The sequence below is a fragment of the Panthera tigris genome, chromosome A2 (assembly GCF_018350195.1).
Source record: "Panthera tigris isolate Pti1 chromosome A2, P.tigris_Pti1_mat1.1, whole genome shotgun sequence".
NCBI classification, from domain to species: Eukaryota; Metazoa; Chordata; class Mammalia; order Carnivora; family Felidae; genus Panthera; species Panthera tigris.
The window spans coordinates 151,176,755-151,201,693 of record NC_056661.1 but is presented as its reverse complement, the minus strand read 5'-3'; the positions used below and the strand labels follow the sequence as shown (position 1 = coordinate 151,201,693).

General features: G+C 37.7%; 1 protein-coding gene across 2 annotated transcripts in view; it reads left to right on the top strand.

The window, feature by feature from the left end:
• DGKI (diacylglycerol kinase iota) overlaps nt 1–24,939 on the top strand; it is a 442,717-nt gene that overhangs the window by 263,029 nt on the left and 154,749 nt on the right. For both annotated transcript variants that reach the window (XM_042977425.1, XM_042977422.1), the window contains exons 16-20: nt 2,617–2,672; nt 3,606–3,668; nt 8,446–8,519; nt 10,155–10,266; nt 21,324–21,523. In XM_042977425.1, the coding sequence (XP_042833359.1) occupies nt 2,617–2,672; nt 3,606–3,668; nt 8,446–8,519; nt 10,155–10,266; nt 21,324–21,523 (505 nt within the window). The remainder of the gene's footprint in view (nt 1–2,616; nt 2,673–3,605; nt 3,669–8,445; nt 8,520–10,154; nt 10,267–21,323; nt 21,524–24,939) is intronic.

Below are 24,939 nucleotides of genomic sequence, written 5' to 3'. Positions count from 1 at the left end.
CAGCCACTCAACCCTTTAAGAGCCACTAAGGAATGATTAAGTAATGTTTTTTGCAAGCTACCCCTTGCTTTCCTATGGCCTGGCTTCTGCAAGGAGTAGCAAAGCTCTAAAGCTAGCTGACATCTGTCTCAGCTCCAGACAGCCGTTGTTTCTGAGGCTATTTGGAATAGGGGAGATATTAAAATGGAAACAGGGTTTAACTGTCAGGGCAGGTTCAATCAGGGAGCTCACAGTGTGATACCATTATACTATGAGGAGAGATAACAGAATTTACCTCCACCTTTTCTGTTCTCTAGGCTAAAGCACATGTGTGACTTCCCTACTGTTATCCCTCTGACACCTCTTTAAATGCTAGTGTCTTGATCTTGTTTAGTTTTGCATATTAATTGAATTTAATCTAGGTAAATTACATCTGAAGTGACTCTTTTCATCAGCTGCGTCAATGGAATCACCAAACACTCCGTTTATTTTTTCATTTTCTTCTAGTCTGTTTGGGTCTTACAGAGCATTCTCTTTCTCTTGAGATGAAACTATTTTTTTTAAAGAGAAAAAAACCTTAGGCTCATAGGAAACCTCTTAAGAATGTGAATCTTTCCAAACCATAATTAATGTTTTTAAAAAGTAAATGTTAATAGTTGATATATAATTTACTTAATAGCTGTGGATGTTGGTGCCCTCAAAGAACTCTGCCAGAAATGTGTGTGCTGTTTTCAGTTCTTTATTATAACTTGCTTGATAGCCAGATCTGACTTTATTTCTTTCATTCTTTTGAAAATTAGGGACTATGTACCCATGGTAAATTGCATAACAACAAAAATTCTAATTTTGCCTCTGATTCCATAAAAGCAAGAAAGAGTTAACGGAATTGAAAATGACACCCAGCCAAATCTGGGTTAAGAAAGGTAAAAGCAAGCAAACAAACAAACAAACAAACAAACAAAAAACCAGTGTTACTCAGCAGCCAAATTTATCCTAAAGGCCCAGACTGTAAAAAATGGTGAATTCTGGGTCCACAAATGAGGACCAGGGAGATAGAGCATTTTAGTACCACTTTGATCTTTTTTTCGCTTAGGATAACCTGCAAGTTAGCCTTTAACTTGTTTTATTTTGTTTCCAGGGTTTAGAGTACTTAATTCAATAGAACAGAGTGAATATTTAAGGAAAGATGTGAGATACAGAAACCTAAATATACCAAAACTCTTAAGAGCCGATGTACAAAATACTACCTTTTTAAAGTTTGCAAGCTTTCACCCCGTTTCCCTGTCATGTGCTAATAATATAGTCTAATAATCATGAGAATAACCTAGTAATCCCTTGTCTTGGATTATTTCCTGAAATCGTGTAGCTCGTATTCTGCCCAATCATAGTGAGTGAGCTCTTTGCTATTTTCTTCATCTAGACAGTTGTTGAGATTTGCTGTTCAAACATAGGTCCAGGACTTGAACCGTTTTAAGCTAGTCATCCAGCTGCCTGATAAGAAACAATTTGAAGAGAGACCTTGCCCTAAGAAGACATTAATGAGCATATGGGATAAAATAGCAGAATGAAAAACATTGACAGTAGGTCCCTTTGGAATGTCTCCGAATTCTACTAGAAAGAATGTAAGGAAATAATACTTCACTTAGGGATTTTATAATCCCTTGAATTCATGTCAGCGTTCTCTGATGCAGAATCTTGTTTAGCCTTTTTGTAGTCTTCAACTTATATGATAAACAGGATCAAAATCAAAATTAAACCACTTTTCAGCCTTCTATGTCCTGAGTCCAGTTAGCAGTTCACCTGCATATATGTATATTTATAGATCTCCAGTAAATCAGATAATTTTTCAAAGCCTGTTGCCAACAAGAGCACAGATGGTAGTTTGGAGTTTTAGAAAAATGTAAAAGCAAATTATCTATTACAATTTTTATCCAAATTTTCCATATTTAATTACATTTGGAAGCTGCATGAATAGTTGATAGAAGACATGCCCTATAGAAGTCAAAGCAAATAATCACCCCTCAACACCCTCCCTTTGTCCTATCACCCCTGTCCTATGTCCCTGCCAACCCTCTATTCTGAATAAATAAATATTTATTTTGAGATAGAGAGCGAGAGCGAGTGAGTGCAGCAGCATGGGAGGAGCAGAGAGAAAAGGAGAGAGAGAAGCCCAAGCAGGCTCAGCACTGTCAGCACAGAGCCTGACGTGGGGCTTGACCCCACCAACTGTGAGGTTATGACCTGAACTGAAATCGAGTGGGACGCTTAGCAGACTGAGCCACCCAGGCACCCCAGAGTGTCTGAATTTTTAATGTACATGCAAATCAACTAGAGAACTTGTTAAGTCATGATTCCTAGACACCGTCCCCTAAGCATTATAATTCAGTAGGTCTGGGGCAGAGTCTAATAACTTGCATTTCTAACAAGCTTCCAATTGATGCTGATGCTGCCATTTGGGGGCTATACTTTTGTAGCACTGGACAACTTTACCAACTGGCGTATAACTGAGGAAAAGATGATAAGGCTCTTGAGTCTGATGGATCTGTGGGGTGGGGAGGGAGGGGGAGGAAGAGTGCTGATGGAGGCCATTACCTTTAATGAGGTCTCTATAACAAAACTACCTGTCTCCTTTTACAGAAGCAAATCCAGAGAAATTCAACAGTCGTTTTCGAAATAAAATGTTCTATGCAGGGGTAAGTATACATTACACTTAAAATTATTACATGTTATTTAATACTAATTCACTATTGGTAATAAGGATACTTAACTATATTAAAAATAATTACACGTCTCGGATGTTTACAAGGATGTCTATATAATGCTTAAGGTTTAATGTCTTGGCTTAAAAGTAAATATACTTATTAAGTTGGTAGAAAGAGAGCTGGTGTTCATCATCTTTGAACTTTAAAGCCTTAAAGCTTCATGTTGACTGAGGAGATGACATTCAAGGAGTGATGTGAAAAACATCAAAGCCAATTGAGAGAATGGGGGAGTTAGGCAGCCTGAAAGATGCGTGGAAAAGCCTGGGTTGGAATGTGGTGTGCACAGCAGTACGTATGCATCGATGTTTGGATGAGAAATTGACAGAAGGTGTAGCTCCTCATGGAAGCTTATATATGAGTAAATTGGGTCTTGTTTCCTTCTTCTCAGGAACATCCCTGGGGATGAATGGCTAGGCAGAGGGGAGGCGGAAAGTCCTCCAAAACACTGATTTTAAAGAAAATGTAGTTAATTTACACCACTGCATAGAGAGAATTGAAATGAAAAGGGAGAGGGTGAAGCCAGACATTCTTAATGGCAAGTTAAAGATGATTTCAGCACCCTATAGTCAAGTAAGAGGTCAAGAAAGGTTGTCAAAATACATCTTCAAATTGACCCTTGGAATTATCTACTCTTTTACTTTTCTACTGTGTTCTTAAATTGTATTATAGGTTGTAGTTTGAAAACAAAGAAAGTTTTCATCTTGACAGCCACTGCATTTTGTTTTGGATTCAGAAGAAAAACCCTTGTTTTATATTTTTGAATAATTCAGAAGCAATAGGAACTATCTATAATACATAAGCAAGGATTTGGCATAACCATGTGATTAAGTTTATTTTTCCCCCTTTTTCTCCTTGTGGTTGTAGGCAGCTTTTTCTGATTTTCTACAGAGAAGCTCTAGAGATCTTTCCAAACATGTTAAAGTTGTTGTAAGTACTGAATGTATTGACTCGTTTCATTTGGTTTTTTTGTTGTTGTTGTTGTTGTTTTTATCATGTATTTATTTAAATTCAAGTTAGTTAACATACAGTGTAGTATTGGTTTCAGGAGTAGAACCCAGTGATTCATCACTTACATATAACACCCAGTGCTCATCCCAACAAGTGCCCTCCTCAATGCCCTTCATCCGTTTTTCCCTCTCCCCTCTCCCCCCCATCAACCCTCAGTTTGTTCTCTGTATTTAAGAGTCTCTTATGGTTTGCCTTCCCCTCTTTTTATCATATTTTTTCCTTCATTTCATTTGAATATAAATATGCGGCAAAAAATGTACCCCAAATACCAGGTTATATACTTAGATTAATCAATGGGCCACATTAATTTCAGAGATGATTTCATATAGTTCATTCAACCAACATTTCTGAGAATTTAGCTCTGTGTTGGGAAATGTCTTAGTCTCGTGGATGGATGGACAGCTAGTTTCACTCCTGAAGAAAATCAACAGTTCAGTTGCAGAAATGGGCATGTAAGTCATTGCATAATACTATTTAATTAATGTTGTTGACAATGTATGCATTATGGTGGTGGCACAAAGAAGGAAATGGAAACCGACCATGGTGGGTTCAGGGAAACTTCATCAAAGTAGTGATGTCGAGCTGAGTCTTGATGTAGAAATAGATGCTCACCAAACAAATATCTTTATTCCAGGGCTATTTGAGGAGTCTCCATTTTAGAAAAACGTATTTATTTAATTATTTTGTAATGATTCCCTCTGTAGCCTGTAGCCTGGCCAAGGTTCTTCACCACTAAATGGTTGGTTAGTTTGTTTTTGGTGCTGTTTCTATCTCAGGTTTTAGACACACACTCCTTGGAGGCATGAGAGAAGGAAAGTTACCTTTTCTCTAGGAGCTATATTTTAAAATATCATATTATTAGTTATTAAGAAAGACATAAAATGTTTCCTTATAGTAACCAAGTTAAAAAAGGAGCACAGGTGACTTTGTTGTATATAACTGTCTAAAGAAAAAGAAATGAGAAAGAAGTGGGATATAGCAATGCATGAATTTATCATAGCATAGATAAAGAATAGGATATGTGATGAGAGGGGACAAAATAACAGAAATACATTAGAATAGAGAAAAATATATATGAGTATGGAGAGGATCAGGAGAGGGATATAAATTAAAATTTGTAATCACCATGCAGCAAAAACAGTTCTAAGAGGGAAGTTTATACCAATACAGACCGATCTCAAAAAACAAGAAAAATTTCAGGCAACCTAACTTGACATCTAAAGGAGCTAGAAGAAGAACAACAAAGCCCAGAGCCAATAGAATGAAGGAAATAACAAAGATTGGAGCAGAAATAAATGAAATAGAGACTAAAAAGGCAATAGAAAAAAGATCAATAAAATGGGGAGCTGGTTATTTGAAAAGATAAACAAAATCGAGACACTTTTAGTGAGACTCATCAAGACAAAAAGAGAGAGAACTCAAATAAACAAAATCAGAGATGAAGGAGGAGGAATAACAGCCAACACCACAGAAATACAAAGGATTTTAAGAGAATATTATGAAAAATTATATGCCAACAAATTGGACAAGTCAGTTGAAAGAAGAGACAGAGGCTATTACCACTGCTGTCCACGACCCTTGGCATCACATTCAGGTAATTCAGTTCTCTTGCAATAGCAGTGAAAACAAGCATCTCTTAGTCATAAAGACTCTTGAAAATGGAGGTTCTGCCTTCTTAAAGCTAGAGGCAAGAAAGACAATGAATGGTCCACTGAGCTATGAAGCTCTTTTATTGATAAAATTATGGCTATAAAATTTAAATAGCTTAAAATTTAAGCAACCTCCCATCAAACTTCCCCTGTTTCTTCAGCTCCTGGCAACCCAGCCAAAAATAAACTTGCCCTGTTTTTCCAGTATTTTTCACACTAAGAGGAATGGCGGCGGCACATGCCCAGGGCAGTGTCCATATTGAATGGCGTTGACTGTTGAAGTCAGCTGCAGTGAAATTAAACTCTATATACTCCCTAACCACTAGACAGTTTGTTTCCCACATCTAACAGCCCCCTTGTTGATGAATGTCTCACTCCCAGGTGGCTTATATAGCAGGAATTAAAGGAAGCTTACAGAGAAGTGAAAATGGCGGCCAAGTTACTAGGGAAGATTTGATATCAGCCAGTACAGGAAAAATTCCAGGTGGATTTGTTTGTGTAACCCTATCTTTTTTGTATGGAGGAGAAAAAATATTAGAAACAAGATCTAAATGTTTGGGATTCAGTCCTAGGTCTACCTTTATGAGGTATATGACCTTGGAGGAATCATGTAATCTTTCAGAAGAGTTTGCTTCCCTTGTTTAAAACAGGTCTTTGAAACAACAATTACTGACCAGTGTGATGTATTACACAGGGACCCAGGATATTTCTATAAGGACATCACTGTATGTTTTCTTGAGTGAGAGATGAAAAGGATAGAAGATTAGCTAGTGATCTGATGTGTAGATACCAACAGACCATTTCATTTTTGCCACAGGATGAAGTCATTGTTAATCTCTCCCACAAATGTAAAGTGTTTGTATGAATACTATATCAAAAAAAGCATAGGACAGGGGTGCCTGGGTGGCTCAGTCGGTTAAGCGGCCGATTTAGGCTCAGGTCATGCTCTCGTGGTCCGTGAGTTCAAGCCCCGCATCGGGCTCTGTGCTGACAGCTCAGAGCCTGGAACCTGTTTCAGATTCTGTGTCTCCCTGTCTCTGACCCTCCCCCATTCATGCCCTGTCTCTCTCTGTCTCAAAAATAAATAAACGTTAAAAAAAAATTTTTAAAAAAAGCATAGGACAATAACAAAATCCTACATACAGCATTCTCTGTTCTCCTTATGATTTATCAATACGTGAACTTTTGTACAGGAACTATTTTATATGCGGATATTTTCCTTTGTGTGTTTGAAGTAGGAGAAGGTGAAAGCTGCTGTTCTAAAATGACACAAAATTTAAAGGTAGTAATATGTAAGAAAACTTGATAAAGCATGATACATTGTAAGGTACCCATCTTTATGTAATTTGACGAATTCCCAGAGTCGCTGATACATTTTCCAGGAAGAAAAAGTAGAAAATTAGAAAAGATTTCTGTTCTAAATACAATAATTTTATAGTTTCTTTCTGTAAGGCAAATAATACTGCTTTGTATGAAATTAATGTATCATGTCCTATTTTTTTAAATTTTCAAATGTATATTTGTCTTTGAGAGAGAGAGAGAGAGAGAGAGAGAAAGAGAGAGAGACAGAGTGCCAGTGGGGGAGGGGTAGAGAGAGAGGGAGACACAGAATCCGAAGCAGGCTCCGGGCTCTGAGCTGTCAGCATGGAGCCTGATGTAGGCCTCAAACTCACAGACTGAGAGAGCATAACCTGAGCTGAAGTCAGATGCTGAACCCACTGAGCCACCCAGGTGCCCCATCACATCCTAGTTTTTAAGATTTTAGTTACTTACAACACTCAGTTTTGATAATGTAAAATATCTTCCTTGGTGTAGTCATCTGTCAACTCATTTCAAGTCCTTAAATTAGGAGACTTCAGATTTTCTAACTACCTGAGAGTATTGTAAAAACACCTTCAATCAATACCTAGAATTTGATTTCTTCCTAAGTAACATTTAAAAATGTAGTCTATTTAGGGCTAAATGTTTCCTGGAAACAATTTTTGGAGCATGCTAATGAAAATTGGGCTGTGTTAAGATCAGCTGGGAAAAGATTGAGACAATAATGCTAGTAGAATCATTGTTCTTAGATTGAAAACTCTTTTTAAAGAAATCTGTAAACATTTGCAGGGAGCTTGGGAATACATTACTCTGCACTCCAAGGGAGAAGATGATGGGGAATTCTGTGATGAGGGTATGGAGAGAGCAAGTACAAAAGTACACCTTTGACATTGAGAAGTCTGTAGTCGTGACTAGAGTTTTCTTCTTTTGGCTTTTGTCACCTGTGGGAAATGGGAAGGGGCATGAAAGCCTTTTCTTTGATTAGTCAGAGGATACTCAAGGCAAGTGCTAACTGGTGAGGGAAACTCTGCACAGAGGTATTGAGGCCAGGCCAGCCTGAAGCCCTTGAGACACCCAGGGTTGCGTCCAGATCCAGGAAAGCAAGTTTTGTCAGGAGACCAGTCAAGTCTATAAGACATTAAATGTGTAAGAGCAAATCCCTAATGGAGATACCACTAATTTATAATAGTTTTTAAAAGCTTGCAGTATATATTCCTCTTAAGGAGTTTTCAAAAAGTTAGTGTTTAACATTTTCAAAATAAAAATTGAGCTCAGACAGCAAATAGAATAAATGATTAGATTCATCCCCATTGTTTGGGTCAGATAACTATGGTGGAGATCACTACTGCCTGAAGTTGAGGCTTCCTTTTTTATTTCCTTAAGGGTTCATAAATATTTTAATGTTGATACTCCAATTCAAAATACCTAATAATCCAAGGTTGAGAATGACGGCAGTTCTTTTGTTTGTGAGACCAGGAAAAAAACTGTTTTGATCAAATGGCAGCTTTGTTTTTACATTAAAACAAAACCATGCTCTGAACCCTGGGTCTGCTAAAGTTAAAATCAGAGTACATTTTCAGTCATGGTACTGAACATTCACTTAAGCAGCAGTGGGGGCAAGGGGAACACCACATGATATATCCCATTGTGTCAACCTAGTTATCTTTTCATAAAGTTTTTAGAATTGTGACCACTTCAAACCCCCTTTTCTGCTTTGATTGTTGCAGTGTGATGGAACAGATCTCACTCCAAAGATTCAGGAACTGAAGTTCCAGTGTATAGTATTTTTAAATATACCCAGGTAAGCTCTGTTCATACTTTTTCTTTGGTTTTATGTGAGCTCTGTTTGACTTGAGGTTATTGGTTTTCATTATAGAAAATTTCCAGGTACAAACAATGAAAGTAAGTCATCTTAGTGGCTTATTAGGGGTTTCTAGGTCTGATAATTTTGTTCTAGTTGGTTTGTTTAGTGTTCTCTGTGGTGGGTGGTTTTTATTTTTGTTTGTTTGTTTTTAATGTGATGTGGCATGCATGGGATACACATCCGTCATTAAGAAACCCAGGCACCCCTATTTACTGGAACATTTTAATGTAATTCTCAATTACTGATTCCCTCTCTCTCCCAAGAATAATAGGCTTGAATAAATCCCTGTTCTCAGTTTCCCAAAAGCTGTTAGGAAACCATCCAGCCTGATTTTAGTATGGAACACATTCAAAATTGTTGCTAGATGATTGCCTTGAAAAAAATAGGATCAATTAGAGTAGCATTTTCTAGCCAGGATGTCAACTCTCTTTGGTGCTATTATATATCTCAGGAGAAAGGGATATTTAAGATTAACTAGACTCAAAATAAGCACATTATCTCAGAGGTACAAAATTAGAGTCTAGGTTCCCAAGCCAAGATTTTGGAAGGGATGGATCTATGGCCCTTTGTTATTCACAAACCACACAACTCAAGACACAAAATCTGCAGATAAGTTGTATTTAGACTGAATTTAACTGAAATGAGAGTTGTATGTAAATCCATAGCTAGGAAAATATACTATAATCTCCTGATTATTTTTGGCAATGCTCAGTATAGTTACCTACAATCCTTTTCCAGAAGGATTTTCATCTTTGTTATTTCAGTAAAAGACCTAGATGGGGTACCTGAGTGGCTCAGTTGGTTGAGCTTCCGACTGTTGATTTCAGCTCAGGTCATTATCCAAGGGTTGTGGGATCAAGCCCTATGTTGAGGTCCATGCTGAACACATAGCCTGCTTGAAAGTCTCTCTCTCTCCCTCTGATCCTCCCCCCCAGCTCACGCTCTTTTTCTCTAAAATAAATTAAAAAATTAAGTAAAAGACCAAGATTCTCAGGAAACATTGTTTATTAGCTTTCTTTAATTTTTTCTTTTTTTTCTTCTTGCTTTCTCTCCTTTCCTCTTCCTCTACTTTTCTAATTCCCTTTATTTCACCTTCTTTTTCTTAATCTTTTACTTTTTCCGCATATCTTTCTCACTCTTCTTCAGTTACCTTTCTCTGCTTACCTTCCCAGTGGTTATTTATTATCTTAGTTCTACACATAATAACCAATGCTTACCCACCATGGTTTCCCTTCCCTTTTCTACTGGCATGCAGTGTCTCCCTCCAAGACCCAATTCTGGAACTCATGGCATATCATAGAAGAGACATAATGGATCACTGAGTGAGAAATGTTAATAAATAATGGGTGAGGAGAAAGTTGGACACACAGGACACCACACCTGTGGTCCATTTTCACAGATTGATATTTGGAAATGATAAATCCATTTTCTTTTCTACTGGAAGGTATGCACCAAGAACAGAAAACTATTCTTAGGTGAGATACGCATTGGATCTCACTGTGAGGTAATACCTAATATCAGTCATGAGGGGAATGGAATAAATGTAATTCTTTTTTTAATCTCCTCTTGCAGATATTGTGCTGGCACAATGCCCTGGGGGAACCCAGGAGATCACCATGATTTTGAACCTCAGCGTCATGATGATGGTTATATTGAAGTAATTGGATTCACTATGGCCTCTTTGGTGAGCAATACGATGTTATTGAAATGAAATACATTTCAGTCACAGAGTTTATTCATTCATAGATTTTTGGTTTTCAGTCTTCAGTATTCTCTCCTGCTTTACCAATTTATAAACTTTATGCAATACAGAATTGCTTGGGGAAAACAAGAACAAAAGAACAATTCTTTATGTCACTAAGGAAATTGTGCACAATTGTAAGGACTTCAATAATAAATATTATTTGCTAATTATCCTGGTGAATTTTCTACCAGAATGAAATACACAGCTTATGGAAATTAAAAAGCATTATGCCACCGACATATTCCAGCATTCATGCAGAAACCTTGCCATTGGATACCTTTTTGTTTCACTAAGGACTAGAGTGTTAAGGTAGAAAGGAAGGCAGTTATTTGCATTCATCTTTATCATCACAAAATACCTGAATAAAGAAAGACATCATTATTGTGACATTAATGAATATTCATTTGCTACAGTATTGACATTACCTTTGCATTTTAATTTTGTTTACACACATCAAATTGTGAATTGTGGTGTAAGGGCAGTTTCCAGCAGGTTTTCGCTGTGTATTTTACCCTATTATTGAATGAGGAGGAAACCAGTTAAAAATTACACGTATCACCTTACGTGGTGTAAATCAGGCTGCACTATCAGTTTATAAAGTGAATTAAAAAATTTAAAGCTTCTTGCGGCCCATGGTTAGCACTTGGTTTGTGTTATGCCTGATGCCTGCCGGTGAGAAGGTTGCATCTCTTGTTCTAAACAAGCCAAAACGGCTCTCTTTGTATCTCATCTTGTGGATTCCTACTGACTTTTCCTCAATCACTTCGGGTTGCTGAGATCTAACAGAATAGCCTCTAGTGGTTGTGGCAAGAATGCCCATCACCTGAGATGGTGATATTGCTCATTAAATCTGCCATCTCTGGGATGAAATGATTGTTAAGTGTGGAAGATTGGTCTGGATGGATCTAATTTTCAGGGTTTTAGCTCATACACAGCTCTTTCTCTCCAAAGGTCTTTATGCTAATTACAGGCAAAGAGATTCAGGCAAGAGTAAACATGGGAATCAATTCAAGGAGCATGTATGCAAGGTAGAATTCTTGGAGGTGACCAGAAAAACCTTAAACCTGGCCATGTGTGTTTCACTCATTCATTTATTTGTGGATTCAGTGAACATTTATTGAATGTTTACCAATGTGCCAGAGCTTCCTAGTCATGACTATGTGGTGGCAGAAGGCTGTCGGGGAATGTGTAAGAGAAGACGATTCTTCACATAGGCTTAGGAGGGCAGGAAGAATATTGGATATTTCCCCATCACTCTCAGAATCAAAATCTAAGTGTAGGCCTGCAAGATGGAGTTTCTCTCTAATTCTCCAGCCTTTCCCACTGCCCTCTTTGCTTTGTAGCTCAATTAGCCTCTCCAGTCAAGCTTAGCTTTGAACACCTCTTGTTGCTTTTGTACCACCGGGCCGTTGCATATGCCGTTTCTCTCTAAAATGTTCTTGAACTGTCCATCTTCTATAACTTCGCAGTCCATATCTATGCCAGATCATTCTTACAGTTTTATTTCGGTTATTTTTGTTTACAATTGTATCGTGCCTGGACAGGAGAGAGATAGCCGGCTGAGACTGGGTAATTAGAGGAGAGTTTATGGAGGGACTCTACAAATAGTGAACTTGATTTGTGAGAAGGAGCATTGGATGGTGTGGATTCCTGACCTGAAGGTGCAAAGGTAAGGAAGCAGTCAGCTGTACCCGAAGGACAACTATTTGGGAAGGACCACCTGATAGTGTTTGCTAGGCAGAAGCAGTCAGCCAGTGCCAACCTGGCAGGCAGAGAGCTGGAGCCCTAGATGCAGTGACCTTACTCTTCTTGGCCCTCTAGATCTTCTGCTGGTGCCTTCCTCTGGAGAAGTCTAACCAGAAGCTAGAGGACAAGGCAGCCACTGATACAGTATAAATGGGTCAGGCTCACAAGGCAAGAAGGGCAGGAAAGGGTGGGGTGACAGCCAGGAGTGGCAAGTGGCGGATATCCGTCATTCCAGTGTGTGTCTGCCACACGGCAGACAGCCTGATATCCGGGGTTGGCAAGAGCAAATGTGGCAGAGTGGATGAATTTTGCCGGGAGAAGAAGAGTGGGATTTGGAATTCTGTAGAAAGCTAAATTCATATACACTTGCAGGTATGAGGGATCCTAGACCTCAAAATAATATATTGAATCCATCACCCAGCTTCTGTAATGTTCAACTGATAGGCAGTCTTCTATCTGTCCCCACCTGCTTTGTACTAACGTGAGGCATATCTCAGATGTTGTATCAGTTATTTGCAAATACTTCTGAAGGTGCTTTTAAAAGTTAAGACTTTGTTTTATGAGCATGACTACACCCTTACATCTGAAAAAAATAAGACAGTAGCATCTGACTATCACCGTTTACTGAGTGCTTAAATCTCCAGTTGCCTTGCAAATATCCTTTGTTTTCTTATGCTCTGTTAGTTTGAGCCAGGATCCAAGTTAAATTTAGTTGTTGTGATTGATTGATAGGACTCTTAAGTATCTATGGGTTTCTGTCCATCTCTTCATCTTCTTCTTTTATTTATTGAAAAAAATAGTCTTTTGTCTTGTGAAGTTTCCTTGAACCTGAATTGTGCTGATAACATCTCTTAGGTCTCAATTAACATGTTCTTCTGTCTTGCTGTTTCCTTTAAGTTGATAGTTGGATGTAGACGTACCACTTTCATCCCCCCCGCCCAACAAATCTACTTTGTGGTTAGTGTTTTCTTCTTCCAAAAGATGATAGGTAATATCTGCTTTTCCCTCTATTTTGGTTAATAGTCCTTGAGGGTCATTGTCTGGATCTAGCAATCATTGGAGGTTGGCAGAGTAGCGATATTCTAATTCTACCCTTCTTCATTCATTAACTGGAATATTTCTATAAAGAGTAATTTCACCTAATACTTGGTTATTTAGTTATATAGTTTGTGTAGGAAAAGCAGGATAACTGATTCTTTTTCTTTATTTATACACTTTCAAAATAAGTAATTTACTAGCATCTTCTGATGGTGGCTGGTTTTAAATGGATTCTGAGTTTTTGGACACTTACCCCATTACGAGTTTGGGTCTATGCACCATCCCCTGGAATCTGGGTGAGCTTACAAATACTTGGCAAATCAGGTACAGTGGAAGTAACACTAGGTAACTTGTGATGCTGGATCCTGAATGGCCATGCAGCATATGAGAAATACAGGCAATACTGATGCCTCTAATTAATAGGAATTTTCTAAATTCTAGTGATATTTGTTATTAAAAATATCTCCCTGCTTTCATGCATTTAATGTCAGTCATAAGTATTTATTGAAAATTTATTGAACCCACAAATGCTTATTGAATTCACTCTGCTATGTGAAATGATTATGAAATGGGCCAAGAGACAAACCCTGTCCTCAGGGTACCCACAGTTCAGTGTTGTGGGGGGAACATGAAAAACAGAAGCAATTGCCGTCTGGCATAATAAATTCTAGGAGAAAGGCACGTGTAAAGAGAAGAAGAAGAATTGAAAGCAGAACAGTGTTCATAAAATGGGGAAATCAGCAAAAATTGCACAGAGGAGGCAAGAGCATCTGTGGATGAGATTGTAAGCGTCCGTTCCATGCAAGATGAGCCTAAGAGCTCATCTTGGTATTCTAGAGCTCCCTGGTGGCTCAGTGATGACACATATGGTGAAGAAAGACATTGATGTGGAGAAAGATAGGACAGAAGGGTTTTGTTTTGTTTTTGGACCTGTTAAATGGGGGAGGTTGAGAGAGATGGAATGAGACAGAATCAGATTTGCAGTTTAGAAAGAATACCTGGATGTCTGTGTGGAAGGTGACCAGAATCTCTACTGCTGGAGGCAGATAGACAAAGCAGGATGTTGGTACCTAAGTCCAGGTGAAGAAATGAGGAAGCCTAGAAGCCTGCTGTAAAGAAAGTGGTAATGAAGATGGGGGCGGAGGGGGATTGGCAACTTCAAGAGTTATTCAGACACGTTGACTTACTGTGAAGGGTGAAAAAGGAGTATGCGTGAATCCCGGCTGGGTAGCATAGGCCATTAGGTAAACAGTGACTACATTAGAGATGTAGGGAAAATAGAAGAAAGATAATATTACCAAAAAATGAACTGTGGTTTTTTTACTATATTTTGAAATTATATTTGAATTCCATTCTACTTAACGTACAGTGTTAAATTAGTTTCAGGTTTACAGTATAGTGATTTAACAGTTCTGTATATTACCAAGTGCTCACTTGTGTTTTATATAAGTTAAGTTTGAAACCCCTGTAAGACATTTAAGGAGATAGAGGCAATTTGAAATACATGTTTAGAGCTCAGAGGATCCCTCCAGGTTGTTAGAGAGGAGTCTATCAGATTTCTTTCTCTTCCATACCATCATTGGTAGGAAAAAGAGAAAAATAATAGTTGATGAGAGTTGGTGAAGAGCAAATGGAATACTAAAATTATGTCCATTCTTTCTCTTTATACGATACGAGTCATGTAAAAATGGATACTAGGCTAGCATCAAATGTGTGATTGGAGCTCAGATTCTGGTGACTTTAGATTGCTCCCAAGATTAAAAAAAAGTTCTACTTGAAAAAAAGCAGAGTTAAATGTAGTTTATACTGTACAGTTTTGAACACCCTATGCTCTCTAAAGAATAGGGGCATATGTGTCTATTTTCAAACACATCTCACCTGACTGCTCATATAACAGTACACCATTGTTCAAGAAGAGAGAATCTAATTTGCAGGACTCTAGTTTCACATTTCTTGAAACTATTATACTGATTATGTTTCTAAGAAGAACATAAATTATTTGAAAATTACATGTGTGTAAGATGATCGTATAAACAGAAGAGTGTGGTTATTTGGGTATATGTGTATATTTTTTTGTGTATTTTAAAATATTCAGAGTGGCACTTGAATAGATGAGAGATTCAAATAGAATTACTAGATGGGAATAGATGTCGTTTCTTTTAGACTCTTTATCTTCCAATTGCAAATTTCATGGCTTAAGTCTTCAAGTCACTCTCCTGGTTGAAATGCATTCTTACGAATTATGATGATTCTTCATTGGGTGCTTGGTAACCTGATTACCTTTTGGGTTCTCCACAGACCATAACCAGGCATTGTAAGTTGTATTTATTTCCACCACAATTTTTTTTTGCCTTTGTGGTTTTGAAGGTCTTTTCATCTTGAGTCTGTTTCTAAGTAATCTAAAACTCTTTAAGATAGTTCAAAGCATTCATTATTCAGATTGAGGAGCTGGTAGCCTAATTTGCTATGCAGTGTGAAATCCAAAGATTTCAGTCTTCTCAGCTTTAAATAAAGTATAGCCAGCTTTCTTTTTGTTAATTGAAATTGGAATATGTGATGTCTTTTATATTTATGAATTAGAAATACAAAAAGTTACTCGAGAAAAATTACATGGAGAAATTTCCAGGGCTGAAGTTTTACACATACTAGATAGTATAATTTTTACTTTTTATGAAAAAATGTCAAATGTTTGCTTATTTTGATAATATACATAAGAACTGAAAGTAAAAATATTAGTCATAATTACATGATCTGTAACTATTTACATTTTGATGCATTTTCTTCCAATTGCCTTATTTCTGTTTTTAAATATATAGGAAATCATGTTATTATAAGTAAAACCCATAATACAAATGGCTGACTACTCTTTCATACATAAATACCTCAATTTATATAATAATTATTCCTTTATGGAAAGACCCCTTTATGAAATGTTTAAGTTTCTGGATGTTTGGTGGTATAAATAATCCTGTAATTAACATAATTACTCATAGACCTGTGTTCATATTTTAGAATATTGTCTTATGACATATCCCCGCAAAAGAAATTGAGTCAACGACATAATATTTTAAAACCTCTAATAATGGTTATAAAACTGCTTTCTAGAAATGTTGTATTGTTTACTTGCCCAATAGCAATGTGGGAGAGTACCTGGTAAGAAGGAATATCCCACAGGTGCTGGAAATGTGTTAACAGAAACGAAAAGCTATTAGAATATTGCACTTGAGGAAACAGAAGAAGAAATGAGAATAAAATTACATCCCTAGAGAGAAACAAAGAAATCATGTATGTTTTGTATAGTCCATTAAGTCCTCCTAAACAGCAAAAAAATGAGAGTAAGGACACATTGTTGTTCAACTTTATTGTTACCTTGCATGGTTTTTCGAAGTGTGGTTTTTTTGCATATTTTAGTAGGCTCTTTGTCTTTTCTTGTTGAATTGCAGGTGTTATTTATATATTCTGAATACAGGTTGCTTGACAGATATATTTAGTGCAAAAGATTTTCCATCTATTTTTATTTCCTTAAGTTTGTTTTGATGAAGAAGTTCTTCTGAATTCTAGTTTTATAAGGCAGGCATATATCACATTAGGGCTTTTTGTGCCCTTTTTAAGAAACCTTGCTTATTCCAAGATAAGATATTCTCCTATGTTTTCTTTTTGAAGATTTATAGTTTTACCTTTTATGTATAAGTATGTATTTCAACTCAAATTAATTTATGTGGATTGTGTAAGTGATTCAAGATTTAGTTTTTAGAAATCCTTTTTTTTTTCCAGCGTTCTTTGTTGATTAGACTTGTGTATAGAATTACCTTGGTTGCCTTCACCCCTCGGTTGTATGTGGTTCTATTCCTGTACTCTATCCTGTCCCATTGACTTATTTCTTTACACTTATGGTAGTACCACACTGTTTTGATTATTATGGGTTTAGAGTAAGCCTTCATACTCGTAATATGAAGCATTTCACTTTGCACTTCTAAGAATGTTTTGGTTATTCTGTCTTTTGTATTTGTAAATAAATTTTAGAATTAGTTTGACTGTGTTTGCAAAAAAAAAAAAAACCTGATAGGATTTTATTTTTTTTTAATTTTTGGATACGTATTTATTTATTTATTTTAATTTTAATTTTTAAAAATTTACATTTAAATTAGTTAGCATCTAATGCAACAATGATTTCAGGAGTAGAGTCCTTAGTGCCTCTTACCCATTTACCCCACCCCCCCTCACAACCCTTCCAGTAACCCTCAGTTTGTTCTCCATATTTATGAGTCTCTTCTGTTTTGTCCCCCTCCCTGTTTTTGTATTATTTTTGTTTCCCTTCCCTTATGTTCATCTGTTTTGTCTCTTAAAGTCCTCATGTGAGTGAAGTCATAGGATTTTTGTTTTTCTCTGATGGACTAATTTCACTTAGCATAATACCCTCCAGTTCCATCCACGTAGTTGCAAATGGCAAGATTTCATTTTTTTTTTTTGATTGCCGAATAATACTCCATTGTATATATACACCACATCTTTATCCATCCATCCATCGATGGATGTTTGGGCTCTTTCCGTGCTTTGGCTATTGTTGATAGTGCTGCTATAAACATGGGGTGCATGTGTCCCTTAGAAACAGCACGCCTGTATCCCGTGGATAAATGCCTAGTAGTGCAATTGCTGGGTTGTAGGGTAGTTCTATTTTTAGTTTTTTGAGGAACCTCCGTACTGTTTTCCAGAGTGGCTGCACCAGCTTGCATTCCCACCAACAATGCAAAAGAGATCCTCTTTCTCCGCATCCTCGCCAACATCTGTTGTGATTTTAATTGGGACTGCTTTGAATCTATAAATTAGGGAGAATTGACATATTAACAACAGTATGGAGTGTTCCAGTCTACAGACCTATCTTTCTCCATTTATTTAGCTGTTGTTTAATTTCTCTTAGCAAAGTTTTACAGTTTCCTAGTTTCAGTGAAGTTTTCAGGTTCTTGCATATGCTTTACTAAAGTTGTTCCTAAGTATTTTATGTTTTCTTCTCTGCCCCTGTCAACCCAGAATTGTCCATGATTTTCATCGGACAGCAAGTAGAATAAGGGCTTGAGTAGTAAGAAAGAAGGTGAGGCTTTTGGGGGAAGATGGAGGCAAGTATTATGGGGATAGTGTGGAGAGACCAAAAGTCTCAAGCCATACACCTGTGGCATGAAGGAAAGTCATGGTCCGGGCCACAGGGCGATAAATGGAGGTAAGTGGATGCACTTAGTTCAGGGGCTTTCTTTGTTTTCCTGTCAAGTCCTATTCTATCAGAAAGGCAGTATTGGAAGTTTTCCAGGAGTAATATATGCTGGATTGAACAAATAATTGAATGTCTGTCATTAATAAGCCACCATATTATTACTAGTAAATAATTATCTCCAGCAAATTATGGGGGTATTTGTGGTTAAGCCTAGACCATTCTGAGTGATGAAAAAAAAACCACTGTTTCATTTTCTTTAATTTTTAAGTTTATTTATTTATTTTGAGAGAGACAGAGACAGCATGAGTGGGGGAGGGGCAGAGAGAGAGGGAGGGAGAGAATCCCAAGCAGGCTCCACACTGCCAGCACAGAGCCTGATGTGGAGCTCGAACCCCCAAAATCGTGAGATCGTGACCTGAGCCGAAACTAAGAGTCAGACAGACACTTAACTGACTGAGCCGCCCAGGCACCCTGAAATATAACTATTTCTAATAAGTATTTAAAATATTGCCTTTATTCTAACTTGTTCCAAAAATAATGTGGCTGTGCTAACAGGAATAGAACTGTTTTTATTCCAAAAAGCTCTTTACTGTAATTCCCCTTGTGCCTGTGCAGTGATCTTGGATTGATTCTGAAATATCAGCGGGACAGCCGTTGACAGCTATTTACATGTTTGTGGTATTGCTGTGTTCTTTTTTTGAGGCTGAGAAGATGACTTAAAAGTGCTCTACAGTACTGTGTATGCCTTCTACATACCAAGGGGTTCGGAAGTATTTAAAACAGAATTGAAACAGTTTCAATTCTGTGAAACTCAGAGGACTAAGTTCTCACCTGGAAGGTCCTGCATTTTTGTTTGTCATTAGGTCTAGTCAAGGTGAGGGAGGGGGGAGGGTAGAGAGAAGAAGAAAATGATGTTTCCAGAACAGTGGATGAAGAGATACATTCTCAGCTGCAAGTACTTGAAGTCAAGGGGAATATATTGGAAACGTTCTGGAGATGAGATAGTGACTCTGATCCATTGACTTAAGTGGAGCATTTGAGTACAGCCAAGAAAAACTTTCAGCGGAATAACAAAGGACTGGGTGATAGGCCAAGACGAATTATACTAAATTCTCACTGCGTTCTGCTCTGCTTTTCTAGTTTTCTCAACCAGTTTGAGAAAATTGTATGCAAAGTACACAATGGAATGCTTTTAACATTAAAGGTGATCAATGAAAAGTTCTTCTCAGTTTTTACTTTTTGTCCCTTTGTGCTTCTTTTCTCTTTGCATTTATAGACAATCAGGTTTCTATTGTTCAAATTAATGCAAATGGAAAAAAAGAAATTCAAAGCATCAGATAAATATGAATATCTGGCAACCAAATAAGGGGAAGTTGACATCACAAGTCTCAGTTCAAAGTTTATCCCTCATTCACAGAAAAGAGACATATGGAAACAAGTTGATTGTATGTTTTAATCTTTTAGATTTTGAGCAAGTTAGTATTAAAATCCTTTTTTCTATTTATTATAAACAAATTGGTAACTCAAAAGGCATAATATAACCTTAGTGAAAAATTATTTAGCAGTATCTGCCAAAGTTAACTATACATCTAAACTTAGTGGCATAGCAATTCTTCTCATGTATGTAGCCAAGAGAGTATGTATCTACCAAGAGATTCATACAGGAAAGTTTACGTCAACAATAGCTACAAACTGGAAACAACCAAATGTTTATCAGCAAAAGAGTAAATAAATACATTCTGCTATATATTACTCAAAAATAATGATGAGAAAAAGATGCCAGAGACAGAAGGGTCATCTCGTATGGTTCGTATGAAGTTCAATTTCAAACAAATTGAATCTATGGTAATAGAAGTCAGGGTATTGGTTACTAACTAGTTGGTGGGAAGGGTATAAAAAGACTGAGAAAGAGCACATATGAACTTGTAAATTATCTAAAGCTTGATCTGGATGGAGATACACAATGTGTATTCAGATTGTATACTTTGTGGATTCTTTTACAACCAAACATGTATTATTTTCATTCATCCCTAAAAGGGTAAAGGAGATATGTGTGTGTGTGTGTGTGTGTACAGTGTGTACACACACACACACACACACACACACACACACATACACACACACACATACGCACACTAATATATATAACATAAAAATATATAGCATAAAAATAATATAATATAATGACATAAAATATATAACACGCACATACATTTTAACTAATGAGGGAAAGCTCTATTGATTTGTTGTTCTTCTCAACAATAGGCTTTTAGTGTTGGATTGACTTTCCATTCTGTGGCCACAATGGTGAACTGAACTCTGTGTTTGATTTTGATCCTCAAAGCTGTTATACTTTTCACAATGCTTTTAATCAAGTAGTTAATATTATTTTGCATTCTATAGATCTTATACAGACTGGAGGTCGCTTAAGGAGGTTTTAGGTAAAAAAAAAAGCCTGCCCACGTTTGCAAATTAACCAAGGGTGGGCTGCATATTTAAGTATGAATATATTTAATATATAATACATAGTTACATCTTATAGCACGTTTGTGTATACCTGTTATGCATACATATATATGTTATGTAACTATTATGTATTTATATTTAAATAATATATATTATAATATACACATATTTAAACATAGTATAAAAGCTGTCTTAAACTGTGCTTTATCTGTTTTATTTTCTTTTTTCTCCTTATATTGGTTATTCAGTGGGACTGACTAGATAACACAAAGAACAACTTTTGTGTTAAAGTAACATGATTAAATTAATACCGAAATTTGGCTATCGATGAAAATTTGTGGTCAAGCTCATCAAAAGTTTAGAAATTTTAGTTTATTTTTGTTAAGGTGATTTATCCAAGGTTTCCCATTCTGCTCCTGGCTAGCAATTTTCAACATGTTTATCAAAGGCCTTTTGGTTATATAGAGAGGACTTGGGGTTTCTAGCTTTCCTGACTCTTAAGAACTGACTTCTAGCTTCCTTTTGACTCTTGAATTTACAGGCTGCCCTGCAAGTTGGGGGCCATGGGGAAAGGCTACACCAGTGTCGGGAGGTCGTGCTGCTCACTTACAAACCCATCCCCATGCAAGTGGATGGGGAGCCCTGTAGGTTGGCCCCAGCTATGATTCGGATCTCCTTGAGGAATCAAGCCAACATGGTGCAGAAGAGCAAGAGGAGAACATCCATGCCTTTACTCAATGAGTGAGTTTGCCCCTTGCCTACCTTTGTGAACACAAAGATCGTAGAACGCCAGGCGTGTGCATGGTCTAGGGGTCTTACTGTGTTGAGAAAGGAACAAAGTCCAAGAAACAGCAGTTCCCTGGTCTCTCTCACATATTTTTCTTCATGTTTATTACACAGTGACCACACTCTTCTTGTAGAACCAATTGCTGTATTGAATACTAGATAGATCACTCTTCTTCATTGATCACTTTGCTGTATATTTATTGGGAACAGCAGAAAATCATTAAAGAGTGATTCTAGGGTCATAAAATGCATCAACCTAAACATGTTCCATTTTGTTTTAAGAAGGCATGGTGTTGGCCTTCTCTTTACCCAGGTCACTTGGAGAGTGTTGGGTTCCCCAATAGTGGGGAGGTTGGCAGAGCTGGATTTTTGGAGCTCACCTCTCTCCACGTTGTATTCCCTTCTGCCTGTTAGTGACTTATCACTTTCCTGATGCCCCATTTTGGGGTCCTGAGTCCTCTGGTGCTTCAACTCAATTTCGCTGTTCTGAGTGGCATCCTATTGTCTAAATATAACCTAATTCACTATTCAACACCTAAATAAAATGTATCCCTCTTGGACCCTTTCTTTCCTTAGGTGTGTTGATGAGCTGATTTGAGATAAGGTGGTAATAACTAGATATTTTGAGTATATTCATTTTATAGCACCCTTTAAGTTTTTGATGGAGATGTCTGTCTGGGATGGAGAAGGATGGGGACTTGGGGCCCCTTTTTGAGTATCTTCTATATTTAATGCCCATATGCCTAATCTAACTCAAGGTAAGGCTGTTTTCAGACTCAGCCTTGGGTCATCACTCTGTCATAGTGAGGGACCCTCCAAGGTGCGACTCCTGTTTGTGGCCTGTGATGCATGGTTACCTATTTGTATTGAATGGCTGGCTTCTTGCAGTGCCTGTGAAGCAAGGGTATGCTTTGCCACGTATTTATGGAATCACGATGATAGTCTTCAGAAATGCCTAGAATAAGCCAATAACACAGGTGCCGTAGCTCACTGCCAGAACCTGACTTCACCTCTCTTCCTCAGATGGCATATGTTGAGAAATAGCGTTAGACAGGTCTCTTAAAGTGTTTGCATTTTTGGCATCTGCTTTGAAGTCTGAGGCTGGAATGAGAGCTCCTCTCTCCTCTGCTTCCTCCCTTCCCAGAGTCACTCTGAACATCAGAGTCACTCAGCACTTTGCTCAGATCATTATCCAGACAACTTGTTCAGTTGGATTCCTTATTTCATTTACATTTTGCAGCTGGTGAAACCCCTCGCTCATTCCTGATGGCTTTGTTTTCTCCCTGCCTTTACCTTCAATTAGGTTGAATATACAACTGGCAAGTATGTATGTTAAAAAGGTATGGTGTCAGCAGTGATATGTGGTTGACCGTACTCTCTCTGGAAACGTTAAAGTCCATCCATGAACCATTAGTCTGGGAGAAAGCTTTGGAAAACTAAATGAAAAGCCATTTCGGAGATAGTATGGCAGCTCAGGTCGTTTTGGGTCACTTGTATATAGTTAAGAACTATAATAAAACTAAAAGTGCTTAATATCTACAGGCAAAGGCCTCCCATTCTCATGCCTGGCCGTGCTGTATTTAATAACCTTACCAGATGTGAAGTTGTCTCCAGGTGCTAGTTTCAAATAGTTCTTGCCCTTGAGCTGAGAAAGAATTTGTATTTGCTCAGCCACTGTATTGTTAAGAATTCATTTGGGCTTTCTTCACATACAAAAACAAATATGAATAGTTGTTTTCTTTTTGTACTTAGAGTTTATATGGCAGATGATGTGACGGCATCGATTTAGCTGTGAGGGTGTTCAAGAAACAACCTCAACTCAAAAATAATGACTTCCCACCAGGGGGCAGTGGTGTGTCCATGTAAGCAGCCTCAGGCCTCTGGAAATATCTATGTGAAATGGCAATCGCCTGCTTTTCAGTTCCAAAAAGGATACTTGTAAAACTTAACAAAGGTATTTGTTACTACTTAGGATGAATAACTATCAGAACACTATATTTTTTAGAAAATCGATCCAGATAGTACATTTTCAAAGGAAAACACCTAGTTATCATGTCACACTTGTTCACTAAGGCCTCGAGTGCTCTTGCTTACCCTCTGCAATTAGATTTCTTGTGCCTGTTTTACTAGAAACCCTTGTTTTCAAATCTGACCTTTCCTGCTGGATTTCCAAAGTAGAGTTTCCAGTGTGAGGGTTGTCTGGACAATAAGACCTTTCTACAAGTTTTCTCCAACCTTCTGAGTCCTCCAGGTTTTTTGTGTTTCAGCCATGGTTGTGCCAAGTTCACTTCTGCAGCCAAGGCAGAGAGATATTTATTTCCTCCCCCACTCCCTCCGTCCCTCCCTTCTTCTCTCTCTCCCCCTCCCTCCCCCTCTTTCTTTCTTTCTTTCTTTCTTTCTTTCTTTCTTTCTTTCTTTCTTTCTTTCTTTCTTTCTCCTTTTCTCATTGTTTACTAGGATTATCTGTTTCTTCTGTTCCATTTGCCTGTCTTCTTTCAGAAGAAAGAAAACTGGTTTTCAGAAGAAAGAAAACTGGTTAAAAATATGTAGAGAATTTGTTTAGAAACCTCCGTGTGTGATGGGCTAGGGAGTTAACTAAATATTGGAGAAGGAGGCATTGTGGTTCCCTAAACAACTGGCTCCCTTTTCCACTTGAGCAATGGTGTTCCTCACCGGTTTGCTTTTCTCTGGGAGATCACATCTATACCCCAGATGTCATCTATGACTTATACGTGAATAGATCTCACATCCATGTCTTCTATCCAGGCATTCCTTTAGAAGCTAAGACTCGCACCCAGATATCTTAGCCGACATCTTTAGCTGGATATCCGCTAGCAACCTCAGGCTGCAGGCTAAAAATGCGCTTGTAATTTTCTTTCTCTGCTCATCAGCCAATGAGCCCCTGGAGTCGTCACAATCACCTGCACTGTTACACACCCCATGTGGCCTTAGAGGTCTACCTTCTATTTATTTCCCATGTCTTTAACCCACCTACCTCCTCTGCTAGTAGAATAGGGCTTTTGTTCAAAGGCTGTAGAAGCTACCTCTTCACAGCATCACTAAACTATGCTCATAATTCCTTGTCTCCAGTGTCCCTGCCCTTCACACAATACTTTTTCCAAAAGACTGATTGGAAGGATCTTTCTAGAAATGTTAAGCTTATATTCCTTAACTTTGCATGCCCTTGTGATCATTGTCTTCATCGTTCTCTTCCTGTGCTCCAGAGATCATTGCTCTTCTGGAGCAGTGGCCTGCCTCGTGCATCATCATACTTTTGCAGTTCTGATGCCTTTCTTGCAGTACCTTCCTTTCTGCCTTTTTGTCTGTTGACTCTTGCTCAAGTTCAAGACTCCACTGAAGTATAACTTTCC